This window comes from Salarias fasciatus, chromosome 7 (assembly GCF_902148845.1).
Source record: "Salarias fasciatus chromosome 7, fSalaFa1.1, whole genome shotgun sequence".
NCBI classification, from domain to species: Eukaryota; Metazoa; Chordata; class Actinopteri; order Blenniiformes; family Blenniidae; genus Salarias; species Salarias fasciatus.
Window position 1 is genome coordinate 12,580,910 of NC_043751.1, and position 25,307 is coordinate 12,606,216.

The 25,307-nt window shown below is 42.3% G+C and overlaps 1 protein-coding gene and 1 long non-coding RNA gene across 3 annotated transcripts in view; both read right to left on the minus strand.

Annotated features, from left to right (window-relative positions):
- LOC115392606 (cGMP-inhibited 3',5'-cyclic phosphodiesterase A-like) overlaps positions 1-25,307 on the minus strand; it is a 78,670-nt gene that overhangs the window by 22,953 nt on the left and 30,410 nt on the right. For both annotated transcript variants that reach the window (XM_030097317.1, XM_030097315.1), the window contains exons 2-3: positions 12,338-12,388; positions 1,909-2,169 (exon numbers count right to left, since the gene is read on the minus strand). In XM_030097317.1, the coding sequence (XP_029953177.1) occupies positions 1,909-2,169; positions 12,338-12,388 (312 nt within the window). The remainder of the gene's footprint in view (positions 1-1,908; positions 2,170-12,337; positions 12,389-25,307) is intronic.
- On the minus strand, positions 19,316-20,761 carry LOC115392609 (uncharacterized). Its single transcript, XR_003931864.1, has 2 exons — positions 20,365-20,761; positions 19,316-19,690 (listed from the first exon to the last, which is right to left on the minus strand). It is a non-coding gene; the product is annotated as an uncharacterized LOC115392609 (long non-coding RNA).

The window sequence follows — 25,307 nt, forward strand, 5'->3', positions numbered from 1 at the left end:
CTTTTCTTCTGACTGGAGAGTTTCCACATTTTCCTGCTTTCCCAACCTAAAAAAGAAACATCTCTCCAGCCTCTGCAGACAGCTGTGCCCATAATGTTGCTCATGGTGCGTTTGAGGGATCAGAGTCAGTATTGCATCGCACAGATCCATTTCATCATCGGAGCGCTGCCTTTGTCCTCCTCAGTCTAACTCTCTTTTGTGTCAGTCCCACAGTCGTGAGCTTTGTCGGTCTTTTCTGTGCCCTTGTGATGTCTCCATCTGTGCAGCGCCATGCAGCACTTCGGCACAGCAGCTCTAGACGTTGCAGGCTCGTTCTATCCCAGCCCTCTGCAGTGTGACCTAGTAAAGCTCGCCTCAGAATCCTGAATGAGCCCATTCAGAACATCGCACACTGAGTGAAAGCACACACACACACACACACACACGCAGGGTGTTGGTTTGCGTCACTTTAGGGGGCATTTCACCAGCTTGCATTTACTTTGGAGCCTTGACACAACCTCTGCTTTACATGTACATGCTCATCATTAAGTATGGACATGCACAGACTAGTTCTGACACTTTCACACGCACTGAATTGCATACACATGCAGATCGACAGTCCAAGGCTGTCCTAAAAAAATATATATACCATATAATCCAGCATGTTTTGTTTAGAGTGCATTAAACATTTATGGCTCATTTTGAAATGGAATAATGGTGCTGTGACATGATTTTGCAGCTTTATACTTGGATTCTTTAATGAAAGCCCTGCAGACACAAGCAAAAAACAGGAACACGCTGCACAGAAATACACAAACGTGCACACACACCACCTCTGTCAGCGGCAAGGCAAAACCAGGCCATCTTCACATTGTAAAAAGCTGATGTCTGCTGATGTCGAAGTTAAATCAGTCTTATAATTGACTTTCTATCTGTTTAAATGAAAAATAGTCAAGTAGTCAATCACGGTTTTTGATCTTTGTACAGCACAAGCATATACTGGCTGTTTTGAAGGACATGCCCTGTAGTGGATGGAAAACGAATGTGAAAAAGTGCATGAAAGGCATCAATATGCACAGCGATGGACATCAAACCAGCAGAAAAGAGAGGCGGGTATTCCTCTCCTCCACCGGGCGCCTTCCCTGCTGGATGATAGTTCGATCAGGGCGCCGCGTCTCCTGGGAGTGAAGTCTTAATGAATGCAGTTTAGCTGACCACTCCTCAGGTACGGCTCGTCATCGCTGCTGTCAGAACATTTACATCATGTAAAAATACACCTGTCAGACACGCAGTGGGCTAAATGACATGACAGCCCTCATGAGCATTTAGAATGGGAATGTCGTTCAAGAAGGGAGCTGGAGGCGGAATCGCGATGGGGGGAACGGCTCGTCCGACACGCACTGGCTTCTCTTTGTAACCTTTAGAGAAACACTTCACCTTCATGTTGCCCCTCCTCTTCAACAAGCCTCACATGATACATGCCTGCCTACACACACACACACACACACACACACACACACACACACACACACACACACACACTGTCTAGCTCTGCACATCTGCCATGTTGACACAGCTGTGGGTATGAAAGGGAGAACAGTGCTCAGAGCAGTAGACGCGCTCTATTTTTCTTCACTCGACTCTATGATGCTAAAAGCTGCGAGAGCAGGAAGCCCTCATTAGCCGAAACACAGGCGAAAAGATTAACATGTGTGGGGAGTGCCGAGTGGCGTATAAATAATTTGGCCGTAACAAGGTGGACTACATTTTCCATTTAAGGATTATTCGAGTTGCTTCCGAATAGAGTAGTGCATGTGTAGTTTTTAATCCAGATCCTCTGGTTTCCTCCTGTTGGTATAGAAAATGAACGGATGAAACATCTTAGCATCGTAAACAGAAAAGCAAAAATCAGAAGACTAGTTCCTCTACCTTGTGGATGGACGTCTTCTCGCCCTTCTCGGGCCCCTCCTCGGAGTCAGAGCAGGTGTAGGCGTCGCTGAGGTTCAGCAGGGGGGCCGGGCGGGGCCGGTGCAGCGGCTGGAAGGTGAGCTGGGTGGTGAGCAGGTTGCTGACGGCGCGCAGCGACGTGCAGGTGTTGGGGGGCAGGGAGGGGTCGGCCAGCAGGTCTGTGATCAGCCCGTGCGCTTCCCCCATCACGGCGATGTCCACCATGACGGTGGTGCCCGATGACTGTCGGGACGACAAGGAGACAGAGACGCTGGAAATAAACATCACCGCCGCTGCAGCTAATGCCGGTTGATGTTAATTAATGGCTCGGCCTGACGGCGGCTGAGCGCAGCGTCGTGGTGGCAGGCGTGAAGAGCAGGTGCGTAAAGTATGTCAGCGGCTCCCTCGTGACAGCATAATGTGGTTAACTGTGACATTGGCGTCACTCTTGTTTATCCTACAGAACTGGAAGCCAAACTATGCAGAAGTGGGTGATATTTTTAGTTTACAGCAGCTTTATCTCCACACAGTGAGAGCAATAAAGTCTGAATGGTTACTCAGTAACTACAAACGATGTACCTAAAGGAGGCCCACCATGGGAATTCTCAGGATTTCATTCTAATTCTTCATAAGGAAAGGATTCGCTTCCCATTCTTTAATTTTCCCCCCAAAAATGCATCATTTACAAATAGCTGTGTAGCCTCTCTATTTAAGTATTTCTTAGCAGCTCAGTTCTTACAACATACTGAACCCGCTAGCATTGACTGCTTGTAATTTGACACCAGCCTCATCATATTGCTACCATAACAATAGACCCTTCAAACTCGGCTGAAACTGAGTCCTCACAGCAGTTTCAAGCCTGAGTTTCTCTTCAGAGGATTTAAAATGCATTTAACCTCATTCATATGACCCTGTCTGACATGAACACCGAACAATATAAAGAAAGATACACGAGGGATGACAGGAATTGAAAAGTAGACTCATCACTCATCCATCGTCTCACATGAACAATCGTTGACCACACTGTGCTGCAGTGGTCTTGGCCTTCGCATTACTGTACTAGAGACATTGTTGGTAGGTTACAGATGACAGAAAGCACATTACTTGTCACCATATTGATTCTGTTGTCTAAAGCTTAGAGGTAAACTGAAAACAACTTCCAGCGAGGCTACACAAGTTTATGTAGTGTTAAATTATTCAATTCAGACAGAAAAAAATGTGAAGTTAGGTCTTGACTTGTTTGGAGGCCTTTCTGTGGAGTGTCGGTATGTTCTCTTCTGTAGACATAGTTATTTTCTATATAACCTGGTCTCCATGTACAATAAATGACATGTGTATTGGTGAATTGCGATCCCTGCACTGCAGATAGATGTGTGAATATGTGTGGTTTGATGTCTGATGTCTGCGTGCATCAGGTTATGCACCAAGCAGCGCCAAGTTAGCAAAATTATCAATCTGAACTATTAAGGTTATTTAAAAGTCTATCTTGTACTCCTTGTGATAAAGCAGGGGTGGGGAACCCTGGTCCTGGAGGGCCGCAAACCTGCATGTTTTCCATGTCTCCCTGCTTCAACACACCTGAATCGAATCAAGATTCATGGCCAAGTCCAGCAGAAAGCCAAATAACGAGCCTCATTGCAATCAGCTGTGTTGAAGCAGGGAGACATGGAAAACATGCAGGTTTGCGGCCCTCCAGGACCAGGGTTCCCCACCCCTGTGATAAAGCAATGGTGTTAACGTCTAAGGACTTATAATACATCCTAACATAGAGACATTTTAACTGAAATACAAGCAACAAATCTGAAAGAAACAGCAATGGCTTTATTCACCATTAACAGAAACTACACTGATACATGATGAATACAACATGTAAAGCACCATAATCATGTTTGGAAAAAGCACTTTTGCATGTATCAATAAAGAGATACAATCAGCCAATAAAAGAGTTACAGCTCCACTATAAAGGGATTTTCTGACCATAATGTGTGATTGAACTTTTCAGTGGAGTTTTGCAGTCGTGCTGTCACTCTAGCCGATGCACCCGCATGGACACACGCACGAGCAGCCTTACATTCACTCACACATCCCAGGCCTTATTTTATACCCTATATGGCTCCTTCCAGCTTAGAGAAAGCACAAACATGAGGAGGAGCAGAGAGTGGTACTTCACAGTGGTGGACGTTGACATACGAGCGGCCTGTTCAACATCTGAACAACAACATGAGGCTGAGCGGGTTTGGGTGCAGCTGTGTATTACTCCACGCTTAATGAATGGATTCATTAGCTGCGTCCCAGCTCGAATCTGACCTTTGACTTCCTCTCTCCTGACCCCTCAGACGGCCAACAGCCGTCATCTGTTTCTGACCGTCTGCCGTGTGGCTTTGAAGAGCGCGGCCTGGTGTGAGCCTGCCTTGTTTTCACGTGGGTAAAGTGAAAAGTTCACAACCGGCTCTTAATTGCTGTGCCTGCAGGACTCGAACCACCACAACTAAACACAGGTCAGTCCTGGCTGCCAGCTAATTTATCTAATAAGCCTGAGAGTTCCTTTTTTCCTCCAAAGAATGTTATCTGATTTTTCCTCCCCCAATGTCCCATTGACTTTGACACCCGCTGCCAGGCACCCAGAATTATTGTGTTTACACTGGCTAAGCAGCGAGGGGCTGACCTGAACAACACATGTGTGAACACCTTTCATTCACAGCCACTTGTGGGAACTGTGTAGGTTTTTCCATTTTATTTTTCTTGAATCTTATCAGATAAGTCAGTATTTATATATACTTTTTCCTCGTCGGTCTGCAAAAATACAACAAAAGGGTGTGTGTTCCCCTCGTGTTGGGGAGTTCCTCCACATGACAACACTCAGTAACTCTGATGAAACAGACAAGCTGCTGTTTGTGTTTAAAATCTGACACACATGCATGGTCATTTTGGCACATAGACAAACAAAATACAAAAGTAGTGTCTTAAATAATGTGTTATGTAACACTAGTGATTCTCACAGAAAATTACTAAAAACAGATTATTGTTGTGTAATTAATGGAGTGATGTTCAATTTGAAAAATATAAATTTCAATAAAATAGTTTTACAATCTTCACATTATATTGTTATATGTATTGTTTATAGTTAAGATTTACAAGGTAAAAGGCATGTTGGGAAACGAAAACAACTCCCTGTGGTTTTGTTTGCCTGAAGGCAGAGAGAAACTACTATGATGCAAAAGTTGTTATCCTGAGGATAATGAATTTGTATTTCATTAACTTGTAAGCAATGTCACTGCTTTGCAAAGAAGTAGTGATTAAAGATGTCTTTATTAGCAATTCAAGTTAAGTTATTAGAAGGGAAAATTTCAAGTCAGCATAGGATAACACCGATGTGCAGGGAAGCACAACTTAAAGTTGAGTGAAAAAAATAAAACATTTAATGTTTGGCCAACTCAGAATAAATAACTGAACTCTATCAAACTTGGATGGACAGAAGCATGCAGCAGAGGAGCACAGGCACACACTTTGTGAGGAGGTTGTGTATTTTGTGTGTTGAGGCTGTGCTGAAACGGACCTGAGCGGCCCGATGAGGGGAAAGTAATGATCAATGTTTTGGGACTGAATTCGGAGAAATTCAATGCTCTGATACAGACATGAAAAATCAATCCCAGAGAAAGATTCCAGGTAAATGTTTTGCATTTGAGACATGATCTTTAGGACGCCGCAGGAATCCGGCGTCTTTCCTTCGCTTGATTTGTACGAGTCTGTCTTTGAAAAATTGCTCGTACTTGTCTGATACAACACACAAATTTTTTTTGTGAATAGATGTTTAAACAAAGAAAGAAAAACATCCTTCCTAACTGTTCTGCACAATGTTTGCAAGACAAGGAGTTAAAACTTGAGTCTGACTGCAGGAAGAGATAAAGAACGTGAAGTCCTGGCCATCTCTGGCTGGAGCTTTTATGTATCCGTAAAGGCTGAAGTCTTGGCTGGAAGACGCCTCCTGATGTTCCTAATCTTTCAACAATCTGCAACTTTAAACTTGAAAAAAAAGAAAAAAGTCATCAATGGACATCCTGAAGGAGATCAAACTGTGAGTGTGTTGCATAATTTCGTGGGGTTATATAAGCATTTCCTGTCAGGTTCGATGATTAGTGTCATTCATCAGGCACCTCTGCAGCCGCCCGCCTCGCTTTCTGAGGGAATGGAGCCCCACAGTGTGACCCCTGTCCGGGAAAAAGTGCTGAAAGCCCCTTGAGGGGGAAAAAAAAAAAACTTTCAGGTGGACGTTCCTACTTTGGACAGTCAAGCTGTTTTTGAAATGAATCGATTCCTGCGATGAAAACATATTTGAAACATTTAGAGAGGATCTATCTCACATTGTAGGCAAATCATTTCTCCATCATTTCTCCCTGTGAAAAAGCAGGGGAGGGGGTTGGTTTCTTTTTTGTTTTGCTTCTTTCTTTTAATAATAGTGAACTTTACCAAGATGGCCAAGCGCGATCTACCCTGACTAGAAAACTACATTTTCTGCACACCCTACACACACCCTACACACATGCTTTTCTTTACAGTGAGCATATATGTGCTTTTTTTTTTTTTTTGGACGACTGACTTGCACAACTTTCAGAGCAACACACACACACACACACACACACACACACACACACACTCTCTCTCTCTCTCTCTCTCTCTGTCAGAACTCTCAACAACTATATCCACCACTGGCTGAAACTCCTCTCTGTTGGGGATTTGCTGAAAAACGCATCCTTCAGAATCCATCAGTACCTCTGAGAGTAGTGAGCTTGACAGTAACTACATTCTGGAGAGAAAGAAAATGGAGTTGGTTTATTAAAGCAGCAGCTTCCTTACTTTAAAAATGATCTATCATTTCATTGTTTCTAAGTGAGATTAATGATTTTTCGTTCTTTTTTTTGTCTTAAGTACAACATAAACAGAACCATCAGTCAAGAAAACATCTGGGAGAGCAGAAGGTCGAGAGACATGAAACAAGCTGCTTGGCGCTCTGTTGAATTCATACTATTGATGCTTGATTTGGAAACGTTGAGATGTTATAATATTACAAATTTTGAGTGAAATAAACACGTTTCGACGCTGGGAATGATTGTCAACTATTGTCCTGACTCAACGGCAACGAGGCGGCGTTAAAGCAGAGGTTTGAACTTTTGGGGAAATTTGCCTTTTTGGGAATAGTGAGATGACAAGAATGATACATGACTCATTCCTCTTGGGTCGGCTTGGCACAAAAAGTGAACGCACCCGAGAGTCTGGCTTTCATCCAGATCTACAGCTGACTGATTTAAATGTTACACTCATTTGTTTATCCTGTCATTCAAGACACAGTTTGCTGTCGAGTGACTTTGACTGACAGTGAAAGTAGTTACAACTACTTTCTGATGCATCAAATTCAACTTGAATATTTGGGGTTGTATAAATGAAAATGCATGTCTTTGTGTATAAAACACACATAGACACAAAAAACACTGTCAGTGGAGACATATTGTGGAGAAATTAAGCAACTATGTCTTTAAACAAGCTATTTGAAGTTTGTGTTGACTGCACCATTCTTCTATCATAGGGCCAATCCAAGACTAATGGCACCGAAGAAAACCTTCGGACAATCAAAGTAACATCCAATCAAAAGACAGAGTCATTGTTATCAATACGATTTAAACGTCCAGACACACACACAAAAAAAAAAACAATAAGCTTTAGTTATCAAAAATTAAAAAGAAAAAAATTCTGAACCACAACAAAATATGCGATGTGTCAAAATGTGCAATATCTAAATAAAAAGGAGATGTCCGTCACTGTGGACAATGTCAAACTTTCTCAGCTCACAGACTTGAGTTACTGAAACAGAAAACAAATAGTTTCTTGGTGTGTTACTTTTCATTTCCTCTCTCATTCGGAATGTCTCAGTTGTGTGCACGTGGTTCTATGTGGCACATAAGGCAACAACAACGAGGAGAAGCAACAGCAAATAAATATTTGTTTTAGGACTGTGATGAGCTACAACGCCAACAAGTGGCAGGACTGAGAGAGACAGCAGCTTTTCAACTGTTTTCATCAACAACCGCAGTAATATGTGCACATAAAGCACATTACTACCAAAAATAGTGATATTACATCAGTGTTTTACTGTATGACTTGTGATTCCCACCACTTAACGTTGTGCTGTCCGAGAAGCTGTTTTTGTTGTGGATCAACCTGAGCTCTCTACAGTTTGTGAGTTTTAATTAAAGTTCCGATTTGCTGTAATCACTTCTTGATACAACCTCTGCTGTAGCTCCATGCCAGCTCCTCTGACTCAAAGTAATTACCACTAATCTGTACTGAATCTGGTCACAGAACTCCAGGTTGTGTCGACATGCTACATTAGGTAAAAGTGACCATCACCGTCAATAAACAGCTTTTATGACTCCCGCACAAGCAAAGTCAAAAGCTAAACCATGCGTGAACGCTCTGTTATGACATTTTAGCATTAATAACAAGAGTGTGCATGATCAATGGTCTTAATTGCCTGTGTGAACTCAGTTTGGAAGAGTACATCAATAGCACGCCATAGATTAACGCCTGCACGGCAGCTCGCGTAAACCCAAGTGAGCGCCGGTGAAAACAAACCAGAAATCATTGCTGAGGGGCGAGAAGCTGTTTGCACTCAGCTTCATAAGCTCCTTGAAGTTGGAAAAAATGTGCACGAAAATGCAAAAAATTAAAATTTACAAACAATTTTTGATGAAGAATCAATACAAATGTTCTATTTTACGAACTGGAGAACTGAAACTTTTAATTTATAGGCTGACTTACAGACTGAAATGATACCAACAGACACATCTGCCGAGCGTATGCATGCACCAACAATATTTAAATGAATAGCAATAAGCTGTCGACAAAGTTTACATCTCTCACATGGGACGGTGCAAAACGAACCCATCTGATGTTGCAATGGAAAATAGAATTGTTGGTATTCCTGCTGGAGGACGGTCCAGATACGCTCTGCGCAGCAAAGACTCACTAATCCTTCTGTCGAATGACAATTATTAATGGGACGCACAGGCAGCGAGGTCACATATTTGTAATTTTTGAGAGGGTCCACTATGCGCACTTTTAACCCCTCGGGTCTGTCATCTAAACACGCAGTCTTCTAGTAAAACGTCAGTGATATGTGGGCCTCTGAAATTGTGCAATGGTGAGAATATAATGCATCCCAGAGGAGAGACTGCAGAGACTGGATAAATGTCTCTGGGGCCTGCTGGAGAGGAGAAAGCTATTTGATTCTCCCAGTAAACACTTTTCAATAATGTAAGCAACTCTGGCTCGTCATAAGGGGCAGACACACACATCGCGCTTATTTTGCAATTAACATCCCGCAAAACACACGCAGCAGAAGGGCCTGAATGTGCTGAGCAAGAAGCTGGGGAATAGATAAGAAATATGTCCCTCACTTTTGTTTGAAAAATCATCACCGTGCAGTTTTTTCTGTTTGATGGATGGTGCCAGTTCTAATGTCCGTAATTACGTCTGTCCGGATGGATTAATTGAAGAGGAGCTCAAGACGCCGGCGACCCGGTCGCCTTAACAGAGGAGTGATACGGTGTGAATCACAGCAGAAAGGTAACATGAATCTCCACCGGGACCCTGCCTCAGCTCCTACTGCCAAAAACCAGCAGCGCTGCACTTCCCACTTCCCGGCTCGCCCGGCCCCCCCCCCCCCCCCCCCCCTCCTCGCCGCCTCCCGAAGCCTCCGTCAGACTGAAGCGCTGTTCGGCCAGGCCCTCAGCTGCAGCTGGGATACAATTACACGCTATTATATATTTCATTAAAGAAAAGAAGGGTCAATTGGGGGGGTGTAGAGGGGCATCAAAACAAAACGGAAAGAAATAACTACCTCGTTAAAGATTTACTGGGAAAGGTCAAACCGAACGACCCCAAACATGCCACCATCTCCGCGTTTTATTTCCTCTCGCATATTTAAGAGGGTTTGATTCCAGCGGAGGAGCCGACTGAGATACCGAAAAACAAGAGGGAGAGAGGAAGACCGGGCCGGCGGAGGGGGGAGTACACAAAAGAGATGCATGAGGTGAAACAGATGGCTTGTTCTCGGGGTGATGAGTGACTGATGATTCGCCACGCGATACAAGCAGCGAAGCGTACATCTATCATCGGCACCGCACCAGTCATAACTTTGAGAGAAATTTGCAGAAACGTGGAGGCACAGTTTAAACAAAACCAAGTTAAAAAGTCTTTCAGACAAATGGGAACGGCTCAAAGGCACATCATAGAAAGCAGTAGCTTGAAAGCAGCTAATTCCTCTGTGTTGTGTGGCAAATTGAATCATTTCCCGGGCAGAGCTCAGCCAAATGTTTATATTCCTCCTCAGCCTCAACTTTAGTCTTTGCTACAAATAAATGAGAAAATACTCCAGAGGAGACTGTTATGATGGGAGCAACCACAAGAACGGTTCGGAGACCTTATTCAACTCCCAAACCTGCATTTTCATAATTAATGATCAATGTTTGAATCCCTCGCAGTGATTTTGAGGAATCTTCAGCACGACTGCAATGTCACGGTTTGTCTGCCTCGCAGACCGCCGTTCCAAACCCTTCTGTAATTTACAATAACAGTCACAAAAACCCAGCCTTACAAACACTCTTTTCTCCAATAATGTCCCTGGGTAATATTCCAAAACCAATATGTTTCCAACTGGAATACAAATATTTAAATAGCTCTTTCCATACATAACTTCACTGTCAGTTTCTAAGCTAAAACATCCACTGCTAGTTTTTTTGGATGAGGGAGTAAAAAAGAAAAACAAAAAAAAGAAAGAAAAAAAAAGATGCGGTTTAGAAAATGAGCCTGCTAATGTGTGCATGTTGGCGACTCCGACACAGCAGAGATCAATCAAGCGCTCTGGTCTTGATTTACACACGCTATGAGGCGCGATGGCGAAGTGAGGAGCAACCGGGCTCCTCTGACCAGCAGCCTGGTCCAAGGCGGCAGAGCCAGAGGGAAAACAGCCATGAGCTGGAGGGGTATGCCAATACAAGCTTCGGCTTCTTACACATCTTGTCAGTCTTTGGACTATTACGAGATCCCACTGATGAATGCACAGCACCAGTCCAAATAAAAAAAAAAAGAGACTGCACTGACCACTTAGTCTAAGCTGCAGCTTAGGAAATGCATCAATCAAAAAATATGTGCTTGCCTACTAACCCCACATAACAAAGTGATACGAGCCTTGGACAGTATTTCAAAAGGGTAACATGCTATTTGAGGGTCTCCTCACTGCAAAGGCAGCGGCGTAATCCTGTGAGGCTGATTTCTGAGAGGAGGATACCGCGACACCAAGCCCAGGCATCTCGGCGAAATTATACAGGCTGTAATTTGTTTTCAAGCCCAATTCTCTGCCATGCAATCTTGCTCCCTACTTATGAAAAACCCCCTAATACCCCTCCTGACCATAACGGCGTTTATTGCTACCCAAGCATACACTGTCACAGACACAGCATCCATTCATTCTGCAGAGGATATCCTCCTGATAGGAGGACACAAAGTACAGAACGCACCGATACTGTATGTGGCTGCGCCGGTGCCAAGGCCATTGTTTGTTCTTCTCTGCAACAGTTATGCATCAATTATCAAACACATGCACACACACACACACACACAACCACGCACACAGACACACACACACCCTTCCTGAGAAGATGGGAAAGGTAATGTAAGAGATGTGTCATTGTGTCTGACCTCTACACTCGTTCAGCATTAATTGTCTGGTTTTCAGTGGTTTGTGCCCCTTCACACACTCATGTCCTTTAAATGAACAGTACAGTGCAGACTCTGGGAGGAAGTGGCACCTCTGGATATGCTGTTTAACTGCAGCTAAAGTGAGTGTGTGAACAGGCCCGTCAGTGGTAACAGTTTCCTCGCTTACGTCATTTATAAGGTGTGTGTATGTGTGTGTGTGTGTGTGTGTGTCTGTAGGCGAGAGACAGCTATCGGGGACCAGCCTCCTGTGCATGTCTGTTATTCATTATTGCTCTGCCTCTCAGTGTGTACGATCATATGCACGATCACATTCATGGAATTATCAGCCTTAACATCACTATAATCAAGTAGTATTTTAAGAAACTTGTGTGTTTCAAAATATTTTCTCCAGTATGTAATGCTACTCATACTTAGCCCCATTTTAGCCCATCTACTTTCCAAATCATAGTTAATTTGCTCTATTTCATGTATAAACTTTAACATATCAACTTATGTGTAAATAGGCACTAAGATAGCATGTCATGAGGTAAAACAAGAGTAAGTGAAGAATTTAGAGAATTGTATTCTTTTCTAACTTTCGGTAACTTTCAGTAACAACCCCGTTAACTTGTGGCTCTCATCTCTTATCAGCGCTAACCTGTGATCCTCGGGAGCCCCTCTTGTGGTCCCAGTCTGGGCGAGAAAGCATCTGCGGGAAACAGAAACAGAAACATGTTCAAACCGCCGTCCTGCTCATCATGTTTCTGTTAGTTTCCTGTGACAGAGTGGCTCCAGAGGAGATATGGCGTGGAGTAGGAAAAAAAAAAAAAAACAGAAATGTATTCGGAGCAGGACTGATGCGAAGGAAGTTAAGGAAAATGCTCCTTAATGCAAAAAATGGGTTTTGTCTGTTTTTCACTTTCTATTAAACGCAGACATTTAATGCAATTTCACAGTGAAGTTGAGTTTACTTTAGCTCCTATTCACTGCTCCAGGGGGCTTGTGGAGGCTGAGGATTTTTGTGCTGTCTAATTACCAGCTACTGCGTCCTCCCACAGGCCTTGTAAACCCGTTTTCCACCTTCTTAGGAGTCACCAGATGCCAGAGTGCAGCTCTGTCGTTGTTTGGTGAAGGGGGCTGCAGGAGAGCCAAGGCAACATTACCCTCACTGCCCCCCCCCCTTGCCTCTGTTGGGGTTTTCTGCCCCAGAAGCCCGGTCTAAGCCGGTGTGTGGCTGTGACAAATGGCTGCTCCACACAGCGAGGCACAGGGCTCAGTGGAAGAGCCAATTTGATAATTCAGGTGTAATTGACGGTGCCAGTGGAGGTCGTGAGCAGAAACACTGATGAGAACAGTGGCGGATGGGGACGATGTTTTGTGGAGGGTAAACAGAGACGCCTAGTTTAAAACAAAGAAGTTACCCATGCGCTTTGTAGTCAGAAGAATCATTAGTTTATTTGTCTATTCACAGGAATACAGGATAATTTTAGCTACTGTTAACCCATGTTTGAAATGTCCTAATTTTCTCAGGTTGTCTAAAAACAGTTCAGATGGTCTGCGCTTTATATTCTGGAATATGATGCTTTCATCCCCCACTTCAGTTCACTGGAGGTCAAGAGAAATTTAGTGTTGTTGCTCGCAGCACTAAAGCTTTAATTAAAAATTCTGCAGCACTGTGTCTTAGCAGAAACTGCATCCTGTGTGATTTAGATAATCCACAGACCCTGCTGTCAGCACTTGCCAGGGACAGTTTTCTGAGTGGAAAGTTGTTCTGATTTTAAATTTTTAAAATAGAAAATTGGCATTTTACTTGATTAACTAGAAAAAAAAAATCCCACTGATTTGCTGCGATGTTCACACTGTTCAAGTTTTATCTTTGAACAATTTCGATCTAAAGTAATTGAGTCTTAAGTTTAATGTTTAACCGACTATCAAGCTTAAAGCTGAAAAGAAAAAGTCTATGAACTGTTTGACATTCAAAATCTCAGCTAATTTGCTTCATCTGCACCGTGTGGGCATGGTTTAATTAAATTTGATTGACAGTGACCAACATAAACAAACAACCCTCCAGCTGTTATCACATTTCAAGACAAATATTGCTAAATTATTCCTAAAGCCTGGTAATCTCTTTTTCCAACTCCGTTCTGCCCACTTCATTCCCGCAAAAAAGAACAGGACGGATCCTCCTCATGGGAAGACGTCTTACTGGGAGAACGTCACGCTCCGATTTCTCGGGAGAACCAAAGTTTTTTTTTTTTTAAGCTGTGAATAACATTGGAAGTCACAACAGGTTTTAATCATGTTTTCAATGTTTTTCTTCGGGCAGCCGCTGGCTTAATGCTCCTTTGCCTGATTCAGCTGAGTGAGACACTGTCTGACTCACTGGTTTCCATTTTTTACCGAACACCTCATCCTCTGGTCAAGGTTCTGGCAACAATAGGCATCGCGGCATGAAATGCGGTGACCAAGCCACGAAGCACACAAGGTCATTATCATAGTAACTTGACGCACGCCTTTCATTACATTCAATGCTTTTCCATAGGAAAAATTTCTCAGAGTTTATTGAAATGTAAAACAAAGAATTCCCCCATTTTCTCAGTAGACATCAACATTTTCTCATGCTCAGATCTTTCTCCGTGGTTATTGAAACAAGCTACCAGCTGTTTGGGACGCAAATCAAGATTTAAGTGTTGGGATGAAGTCAGTCTGTGCTACTTTTTTTGTTTTGTTTTATTTTTTTTTCACAAACTGTAATAGAAAGGAGAAAACTGCCAGAAAAAATAAACTAGCAATAGAATAGAATAAACTACAAATCAATACAGAACTGTTTCCTGGACTTAATGTTCAATTTCTCAAACACGTATTGTAGCTTTCCAACATTTTCGACAGTGTGAGATGATCATACTTCCAAATAATTCTTAATTCAACATCTGTCTTTGGTTAAAAGTGTCATTCAGTGTATTATCTGTTTCTGATAGAATCGATCTGAGTCTCGATTCCAGCGGATTTACTGTGGTTGTCTTTGTATTTATCCAGTTAGGTGTTACAGTTTTCTCTGCTGCCAACAAAAGTAATTAAAACACAAACTTCTATTGTGGAAACCCTTTTAGATACAATCCCCAGTACACCAGTAGCTGATCAAACAGGACGCCTTCGACAAATACTTGCTCCAGAACCTGTTGAATCACCAAACACTTATAACAAATGTGTCCGTGATCACGGACTTTCCCACATTTCCTCCAAAGTACCTTTAGAGAAGCTTCTTTCACAAATGAGGAGATGGTTAATGTGGCATTGCTCGTTCCGCTCCGCTCCGCTCTGATGACAAAGATTCGATTTGACAGTAGAGGCGCAGGCAGTGGCGGTACAATCCTGCTCCATTAGAAGGTCCTAGCATTAAAGTGAAGCTCTCCAGGCACACACACACGCACGCAGGGACGCACACACACACACACGCACAGACTTTCAGCCTAACGGTCTTATGTAACCCAACCTTTCATCTGTCTGCAGTGAGAGACAGACCCAGACTACACAGAAGTCTACATGTGTTCTTTGATGTGCCAAAATAAAAAAAAAAAGAAGAAGAAAAACACAATATCAAAGCTGAGCATAAAATTTGAGCGGTGTAGATAGCCTCTCGCACGGAGCGACTTGACACGCTGCAGCGGAGTTCATTTTCTCTGAGGCCGACTCCGAGACTTGATGAAGAAACACACATGGACAGTGCACTCCTTGAACAATGAGTGCTGTGTGGATGTGATGGGAAATCACAGAAACTTTCAGATGTCAAACCACAGCACAAAAAGGCAAAGGGCAACGAAGAAAAAAGTAACATCAATCATAAAAATGAAGGGAAAAAAAAATCCCCCATTAGACTGTTGGACCAATAAGAAGATCTTATCTTATAACCAGCTGATCCTCCACAAACAATAATGATAGAAAAGCATAAACAGAAAGTCTTGTTGGTGCTTGGTTTTAAACCTTGTTTTGCTAATGGAAGATGGAGAGGATCAGTCTGAGATTATACGAGAGGTCACTGCCAGTATTATGTCTGAAGAGGTAAAACCACTCCTGAGCAATTTCGTAGATATCTCCTTGTTTTTCAGGGACGTCTTCCAGGCAACACAACATCGCCCGAGCAGTAAAACTTCCAAATGGATTTGTTTTCGTCCCGAAGCCTCAGTGCACCTACTGGGAAAAATAACAACTTTGAAGAAGTTATGCCCTTTGTTTAACCATATGCTAGATTCATTATACCGCCCGGGAACTCAGAAGAAGTCAGCCCCAGTTGTGGCTTTTCATCGTTTGGGACAACACTCAGCATTTTTAATGACTGCAGCCAGTCCTAGAAAGATGTGAGGAAAAAAAAAAAAAAAGGCTTTGTGTCTGAAAATACAAGCATGTCAATATTCAATCAGTGTTATAGCTACCAGAGCGACATGACACACTCAATAAGCTCTGAGGCATTTTCATGAGACTCTGCTCCATTGTGGATGCGTTGTGGAGATTTACTGTGCCTTCATTATTCAGAGTGATGCACTTCAGAAATACACCAGAGTAAAAAAACTAAAAAAAAAAAAAAAAAGTGATTGCTCCTCAGTTCAGCCGCATGTTTCAGATGAAGTCAGACTGAGGGTTTTTCTAAAAACAAATAACAGTGAAATCACACTACCGGTGGACCGATCTGCAGCATTGCTGTAACACATCGAGCTGAGCTGTCACCACTGTGTGGATCAGTTCAATGAACGATTTTCCACATTTCCACATTAGTTCGTCTGAAGTTACATCAGTTGGAGGAAGATGCTCTGCAATCTATTGAATTTACAGAATAACTATCACTATCCCTAGCATGTCACTATAATTAGCTGAAATATAGTTACTTTATAATGTTTTTCCCAACAAGGGATCATTTTGTTTTTTGCCACTGAAAATTCAAACGTTGCTTTTTTTTTTTTAACATTTTATTTTTCTTTATTGCCAATTTTCAAATAAAAACTACATCAGCCTGCCTTCGCCAGGTCCCCTCGCAGAGCTTGCACCCCACCCCTGTTGGATTTAATTTATCTGGGAAGTTTTCATATAATACAGTCTGGAACCGTCGTAACTTCGCCCTGTTAATTTGCACTGATGCCGTCTTTTTTCTTACAGTTCAGAAAAACGGTTTCTTACTGAAGCTTCAAAGGAGGAAAAAACAAGCTGGGAAAAGGAAAACCCTTGACCTTTAGAATTTTTCCTGCTGCTGCATCCTCACTCAACCTCTGGTTCTCTCACGCTGCTGAGGAGCTGAAGACGTTTGCAGCTTCAGATTTTTGCAGGTGTCTCAGCCGCTCTCGAGCCGCTGTCCACCGTCCTGCATGTGTCTTGTCCATGTGTGCGCCTCGACAGGAGTTTGTTGCGAAACATGCGTGAGCATAAAAGGTAAATAAGGGACAGGATGCATGTGAGAGGCGACATGCCACAAATGCAGAGGAGGCGGCCGAGCCGCGGGACGCCCGCCTCCCCGTCAGCAGCTGAGCTGCACTCTCATGACTCGAAATAGCACGAGCCAAGTCGACTCCCAGCCTCGCTCTCAGCTGGAGCGTTAAGAGGGCAGCGGCGCGGATGCCAGCGCGCAGCCATGCCCTGCTCACCACCATGGCGAGCTGCCGTGCCTCTGAGGTGCTGGGTAAACACCACGGTGTCGCAGCACAAACAAACTACTGGAACGGGCTCGTTGTTTGGCTTCCTCGTGCCAATATCCAGCTGAAAAACCACTTCTCTGTGGGTGTGAAGTGGTGGAAGCAGCAACACCTCCAGCTCGGCGGCTCCACGCTCACACCTGATTAGCCTGAAGCCTCGCCCGCTGTCGTTAACTTACAGAGCACTTGACAGAATCTTCTGGAAATGAGAACCAGAAACTGACATCCTAATATAGCTCATTGCAAGATAACTAGCTAGCAGGGCTTCTTCCCCTGTTTTTTTCTGCTTCCCTCCAGTTTTTCTGTCTCCCACATCTTATTTTATCTCTCATTGCTTCACTTTAATGAATCCGATGCGTGTGTGTTGTGTGTTGGTTTGTCGGTGCAGTGGATTCGCAGAGATGCAAAGTCAGAGTCTGCCGAGGACACGGCCAGTGTGAGATCGCTCTTTCCAAGAGGGGTAAAGAGGAGCCGCTTGCTGATCTTTCAGTATGCTCGGGTTAATTAACGCGTCGTTGAAGGGAAGGGAGATCAGTCTGCAGGATTTCCAATGAGCTTGACCCCAGGGTTTTCATGAACCACCTCTCTGTCCAATTAAACTCGGCATGATCTCAGGCCTGCAAAGTCATGAATTCACACACACTCCTGCTTACGTTGAAGTACACACCGAGACAGAGTCGCCCTCACACTCACACCCTCTGCCCAGAGGTTTCTAAACCCTCCCTTGCTTTTTATTTTGCTTTTATTCTTCTTTCGCTGCTCTCTGTCAAAAACGCTGTGACGTCTTCGGTGTTTGACTCTGACACCCTTGCACTCCGTTTCACTTCAGCTGACTCAAGAAAGTAGGTCAAATCCTGTTAAGTTCTGCTATGTGAAGGCTTCGGAAGTAACCGCGGATTAGTCGAGAGGACGCCGCGAAGGCAACAATCGAAGACCTGTGCGCTGACATTCAGGAGTGTTAAAACCATGAACACCTTTCGCGAGATGTAATCTTGCTTTGCACCTGCAGATGGAGGTATTTTCATGACTACTGCCACGTAGCTGCTTCTGTTGGGACAATCTGAAAACTGTTCCTTCATTAACTTTTTACACGGTTTCACAGAGGTGCTGTAAATGTTATACATGATATGATAATGAAAAAACACTGATGGTTTCAATTATGGGCGGAAAGCAGTAAACCATCCCACCGAGCATTTTTCGGTCTAAATGACGTCTAAATGACGTCTAATTGTTCTTCGACGTCTAGTCTAAAATTGGTCTACCAGTGGTCTAAAAATGAAAGTTTTTTAGCGGTCTAAGCTAGACGTCTTTTAGACGTCTAAGCATTAGCCGTCTTTTAGCCGTCTATTAGCCGTCTTTTAGCCGTCTACGTCTGTACGCCTCGTCTCATCTTAGACGTTTAAATAACCACTAATATACGTCTATTTGTAGACGTCTAAACTTAGACGTTTATTAGACGTTCATTTATATACCAAATTCATACACCTCTTCTGATCTTAGACGTTTAAATAACCGCAAATGAACGTCTATTTATAGACGTATAAATTTAGACGTTTGCTAGACATTTACTTTTGTACCAGATCTAAACCCCTTACAAAAACTACTCGTCTTATAGACGTCTATTGAACGTATTAAGATATTCTAATAAAAATGCAGCCATTGCAATTTTTTTATTATTCACCAGAAACCTGTATTTTAACATTTTTTTTAACCATTAGTACTGTAATCAAAACCAACACCTTTTAAATAAAATTCAAAAATATGAATGTCCAAAAAATTTTTAATTTCTTTACACCACTTGAAAAGAGAAGCACAAACTCTAATACAAACTACCGACATAAAATATAAGAAACATTTTTTTTTTTTTTTTTTAAATGTAACCAACTTCAGGGTACATACACGTCACATACTCGGTTCGTAGGAGCCAAGTGAAACAATAACCACTGGACACAGAGGCAGAATGATTTGAAACTCTTTAGTTCCACAAAGATCTTAACAATACTAAACACAATAACATTACAACCTTGGGCCCATAAACTAAGAAATAAAATAAAATAAATAAATGTCCAAATGGGAGTGTTCCTCGGTGGTTTGGATCCAAAAGTCAAAAGTCAAGATTCAAGGATATCCAAGGAAGGCTTTCGTTGCTGCCGGTCAGTTGGACTGACACAAATCCTACCACTTAATCCATTAAGTGGTGTGGCGGAATTAAAAGTTCTGCTTGAAGCACCGAAGGTGGACTGGGAGCTCGCCATCAGTTGGATCGCTCATCAGCTTCGTCAGACATGAAAGCTGAAGCTTCACTCTTTCCAAGCATCACAATAGAACCTGACCTGTATTTAGAAAACAGGTTTACAGTCCAATTCAATGCATAGAACATCTTCAAATGATCACCTAAATGTTCAGTTCAAGGTGGTTGTACAACACTGATAATCTTTATGAAACAGGAATCAAAATACTATGGGTTACATGCTGAAAACCGTAATTAATCTTAACAATTAAGAGTTTATCATGTCAAAATGTATTTTAATCAATTAAAATTCAAAGGAATAATGTTTTAAAGATTTCATTCAACCAAGAAATTTTTACTTCTACATGAAGGCATAACATGTGCTTCCTCATGTGTTTCTCTCATTTTCTAGTTTTTTTTTAACATCAGAGAAGAGATTTTCACTGAAATACATCCGTTCTCATAACCTAACTAACTTAAATTACAGCTTTGCTGCTTCTAAGCAACTTAAATGAACTTAAAATGACTTCTTGTACTCCTGAACACATTTTAACTTCGCATCACATGTGCAAAAGATGAGGCATTTTACACAGTGAAACTCTCATAATGTGCTCATTCCAGTCAAATTTCACCATCAATCCATTAATATAAATGTTTTTAAGTGCAAAACATGAATCAAAAACAACTTAAGATGTACAAAACACCCTTAATTGAAACAGCATGGTCGCCTCACATCTACACATACACACACATTGCAACACGCAGCGGCAAGCTTACCAATGGTTTTTTCAGGAGAAACGCGGCCGGAAAGTGCTTCAACGACGGTTTTTCCTCTCTGAAACGGAGTTTTCGGAGCATGGTATCAACAACTACTTCATTTCTCAGTTTGACTGCGAAATTGTACAGTTTCCATACCTTTTTTCCCGTTTTTCTCTCTCACGCGGAAGTGAAGTGGCGTGCTCCGTCTGTGCATTAGTGAGGTTAAACTGCTTCACTAGCGCGGCCTACTACTTCCGGTCTTCAAAATAAACTTCAGGTTTTTCAAATTAAAATACAAAACACTTATAAACATAAGGAAATAATTACATAATGACTGCAAATTAATTGATTTTATTTATTAACCCTTCTGGAGCTGGGTTACATAAACATTGCACTGAAAAAATAGAACAACTTGTAAATACAAAATTAAAACCATAACAATAACAACAACATTTTTTTATATATTTTTTTTTGTTTGTTTGTTTTATTGCTGCAAACCAAACCTTTAAAATAAAACTACACCACTGGTGTCCTGGTCTCCTGTACCCCCTCCACCAGTCCGAGCTGGGGCCTGTTTGAAATAGAATCCCATGGCCAAGCGGATTTGGTCGTCTGTAGCCTCCTTAAAATTCTTCCGAATTGCTTCTGCAAACAAAGCAATAGAACAAATGAAGAAAAACTGCAAATGTGGCTGCCTATTGTATTATGAATTATGGTGAATTATGTGTATTATGGTCAAGTATTGGCATCTGAATATATCTCGTCTTCGAAGTTAAACAGTAAAATGTTTGGAAAATAGCCGAAGCAGAAGCTTTTAACCTCAATTCCTACAGAGAGAGCAGGCCCTTAATTAAAATAAGCAAATGCTAAATTAATGAATGACGGTAAAAGGACCAAACATTGCAAAAATAAAAAAATTTCTGTAGTAGTTGCTGCGACACCCACCTCTGTATGCCTGAAACAGCACTTCTTCGACCAACTTTTCTGCGGTTGTTTCAGTACAGTGGAGCGCATGAGCACAAGGATTTCACAGTTGGAAGTAGCGCAGTCCACAGGCACAAGTTGAAGGCGTTTTCAGGTTATAGTCGTACAATCTCCACAAGACTGTAAAGTAGTTAAGTTTTATCACGGACTACTTCTCTTTGAGCGGAAGAACGTTTCCCAGAAGTGGTTGCAAGGTGCGTCACGTGAGCGTAGTACACCAAAGAGGTTTTTGTCAACAACGAAAGCAACATGGTGGCAGTCAGCGTTACAGAGGCTGAGAAAACACAACCGACATCTAATAATCTAAGGGAATTTCAGCCACAAACTTCGTTGTCGAGTGCTCAGCAGGATCTGGGCTTTCAGATTTACCGAAGGTTTTGTGGAGGTTTCATACGTTTTGATGGAATAACGCGAAAACACCGATCACTCTACTGTGAAAGCTGTGCACTTCAAAGAGTTGGCTCTTCCATCAGATTTTTGTTTTCCTGTATTCTAAAGATGTAAAATAAATTGAATGGTGTAATTATCGACGCTGAAATTAGGGATTTTAGACGTCTACATCTAAACTATACCTTATAACGAGTATGGCTATTAAAATGATCTCAATCCAATATTTAGAGATCAGTTTTGCAACGTGTAGTTATTGTTTAAAGTACTGAATGATGGATTAAATTCAGTTGTCTAGATTCGGTCTATATCTAGACGTTGAAATGCGGTAGAGATTTAGATGTCTAAATCTCGGCTATATTTATACTATACTGTATATCGCTCAACGGCTATTAAAATGATCTCAATCCAATATTTAGAGATCAGTTTTGCAACTTGTAGTTATTGTTTTAAATAAACAACTTTTAAATAATGGATTAAATTCAGTTGTCTAGATTCGGTCTATATCTAGACGTTGAAATGCGGTAGAGATTTAGACGTCTAAATCTCGGCTATATTTATACTATACTGTATATCGCTCAACAGCTTTCATAATTATATTAGTTCAGTATTTGGAGATTAGCTATGCACCTTACAGTTGTTTTTTTTAATAAATAATTATAGAATAATTGATTAAACTGCAACGTCTAAATTCCGTCTAAAAACAGACGGAATCTAGACGGTTGAAATCAGGTCTAAAAAAATACTAGACGTCTACTAGCCGTCTATTGCTCAGTGGGATTAATATAACATCTTAATGAACCTGCATACTGAGCTTTGATTGCTTTGATCAGGAATTCTTTTGGTCTTCTTGGTGCTCATATAATCTTGTCCTCTCTTTGTAGTGCGGATTTAGGCCAACTTGACAGGAAATTACTTCTGTTGCTTTATTTCCAGCTGTTGGCGTTAATGGTCACTGAATTCTTAGAAAAGGCCAATAGAAGGGATGTCAATTGGTCTTACAAAATTGGCATAAAATGAGGTAGATTTGGACATGTTGTATCATAAATCTCAACTTGAGATCAGAAAATCAAGTTAAACATACCCTAAAGCACTGGTTAAATTGTATTCATATTCTTTGTATTTTCTAAATAATCTTAATTCCAGTTGTCATCCTTCCAAAAAAAAAAAAATAACATCATGAATTATCAGGAATTTCATGGGACTCATGAAGAAAACAGCTGCAGAAGTGCAAAGAATTAACCGGCGTGTTTACAGGATACAGTAAAACTGTGAAGTGTTTGTGGCCCAAACTGTGTGGCTCCTTGTCCAGGTGACTCCAAAAAAAAAAAAAAAAAAAAAAAAAAAGAGTGCAAGAGCGCGAGAGAGAGAGCATGCCTCACCTTTTCCTCTGCCACATCCACCCTGAGCGTGGCGGCCAGAGGAGGACACCTATAAATCCTTCCCTGCATGCCTGCCGGGGGAGAGCGCGGAGAGTCATTCCTATTCATGCTGGCTAATGTTTTACAGGTTTTACCGTGGGGGTCAGTCATCGTGGGGCATTTGCGTCATCGCTGTAGGGAAGGGAAGGGAACTGTTGAGGTGGGCTGCCAAGGGCATGGGAGGCAGCTGCGAGCGCGCAATGAGGAACACACTGGTGTGCATGCAAGGATTAGCACAAGCACACCGCTACACGCTCTCGCACTCTTGTTTCATGCACCGACCTGCAAAACACTCACTTAATGAACAAATTCACACTTCAAAAAAAAAAAAAAAAAGCTGAAAAGCGCAAACATGATCCCGCGACGTACTTCCCATTGCAGCGCTGCCTCTGCGCTCTGCACCGTGTTATTTAGCCCCTCCGCTGCTCTTCACACATTCTTACTCTGGCTCTTCTAATTTCTCGAGTGTGACTAATGGGATTTATCGTCCTTACGTTTCCTGGGGGAGACTAAGCCTGATCCTAGAAGGAAGCAAGTGAATGAGTCTTTGAGCGGAGATGGATCTGCCGGTCCCCCAGGGTGAAGGCACGGGCCACGAGGATGCTGTGGCCCAGAGAAAAGCCTCACTGGGAGCGCCCCACATTCTGACCTCAAAAACTCGAAAATCAAACGCTACGGCGTGAAATGTGTCACCCACAAAAGGAACCTCTGCTCCATAAAGCTGATAATACCGGCTTGAAATCTCCAAACGTTTAAAAGAGCATTGATTTTTTTTTGTAGTTACAAGCAATATCATGTTTGTACATGTGCTTTTTTTTTTTTTATTCGCCTATGAAGTTCCAGCTCAGCATGTTCAGCCTGGTTTAAAAAAAAAAAAAAAGGAGGGGGGGGTATCTGGTGGTGTAGACCTGGCAACCCATTTGAAAGCAGCATGCCAAAGCCATTAGTGTATAATGGTACAGTCAGGATTACTGCAGGGGCCTGCAGAGCTGAGGAGGGAGCACAGCTCTCCCTTGTTTGTTTGTTTTACCAGCCTCGGCTCGGCTCGCTCTTTAAGGTGCCGGTGGCTTTTGTGGGACTCAATTCCCAGCTGATCCAAACACTGTAAGGCATGTCGACGGCGTTAGCCGGTCTATAGTCGCAGCACTCTCGCCGGGAACTGCCTCGTCAAAATAAATTGGTTATGGCGCCGTAATTCATTTAATAAAACCCACCCACAACCGTTCTTCCTGTAAAATACAGAGAAACCGAGCCTGTGCTGTCACACAGTGATCGATCCACCTGAGTGAAACATCAAGACCACAACAAACTCTCTCTAGTGTGCTTCTCACGTGTTATTAAACTTATTTAGTGTTAATCCCCCCAATAAAGTGGACAGCATATTGATAAAGTGTATATTTTCCTTTCATTCATCATCTTGGTAATTCACCCTGCTTCACCTTCATTTTCTAAAATGGAAATGTAACATTGATATATGTATGATATCTTCAAGACTATATGAAGCGTCTCTGAACAATACAATAGTATGATTGCAGAAAGGGGGCAATTTACAAATCTGCTCACACAGCAATGTCACTGAAGCCATGAAAATAGGCGAATTTGTGCTAGTTTTGTGCGCAGCAGGTCTCAGACAACAACAAGCCTGAATTTTACAGTTCCACTGTAAAATGTTTTTATGAAGCCATAACTCTGACTGGGACAAGAGGCAATATTTCTTTTGGAAGAGGCGATGTACGTCAAGCCGGATTTTCAAAGTTAATGAATAGATGAATAACAAAACAATTTGGAGCTGACCTTTACGTGAAAACCAAGGAAAACACTGAACTTCTGAACAGTGTTAATTTTGGCTAAATGGTGACATGTGGAACTATTCTCTCGGAGAGAGCTCTGATCCCGTCTCAGGGCTTTTCGCTGTCAGATCATTCGGAGGCTGAGGAACGAGAATCCGAGAACGCAGAGTTCAGTCAAAGACAATGTTTTGAAAGCAGCATGGGAATTTGTGCATGCATACATTATTTAATCTTTTATTCACTTGCCTGATTCAGCAAAGGTACTGTGTTTTGTCTGCCTCACACACACACACACACACACACACACACACACACACACACACACACACTATAGCAGCATTCACAGTCCCATCTAGATTCCCACAGGACTTCAGTAAAC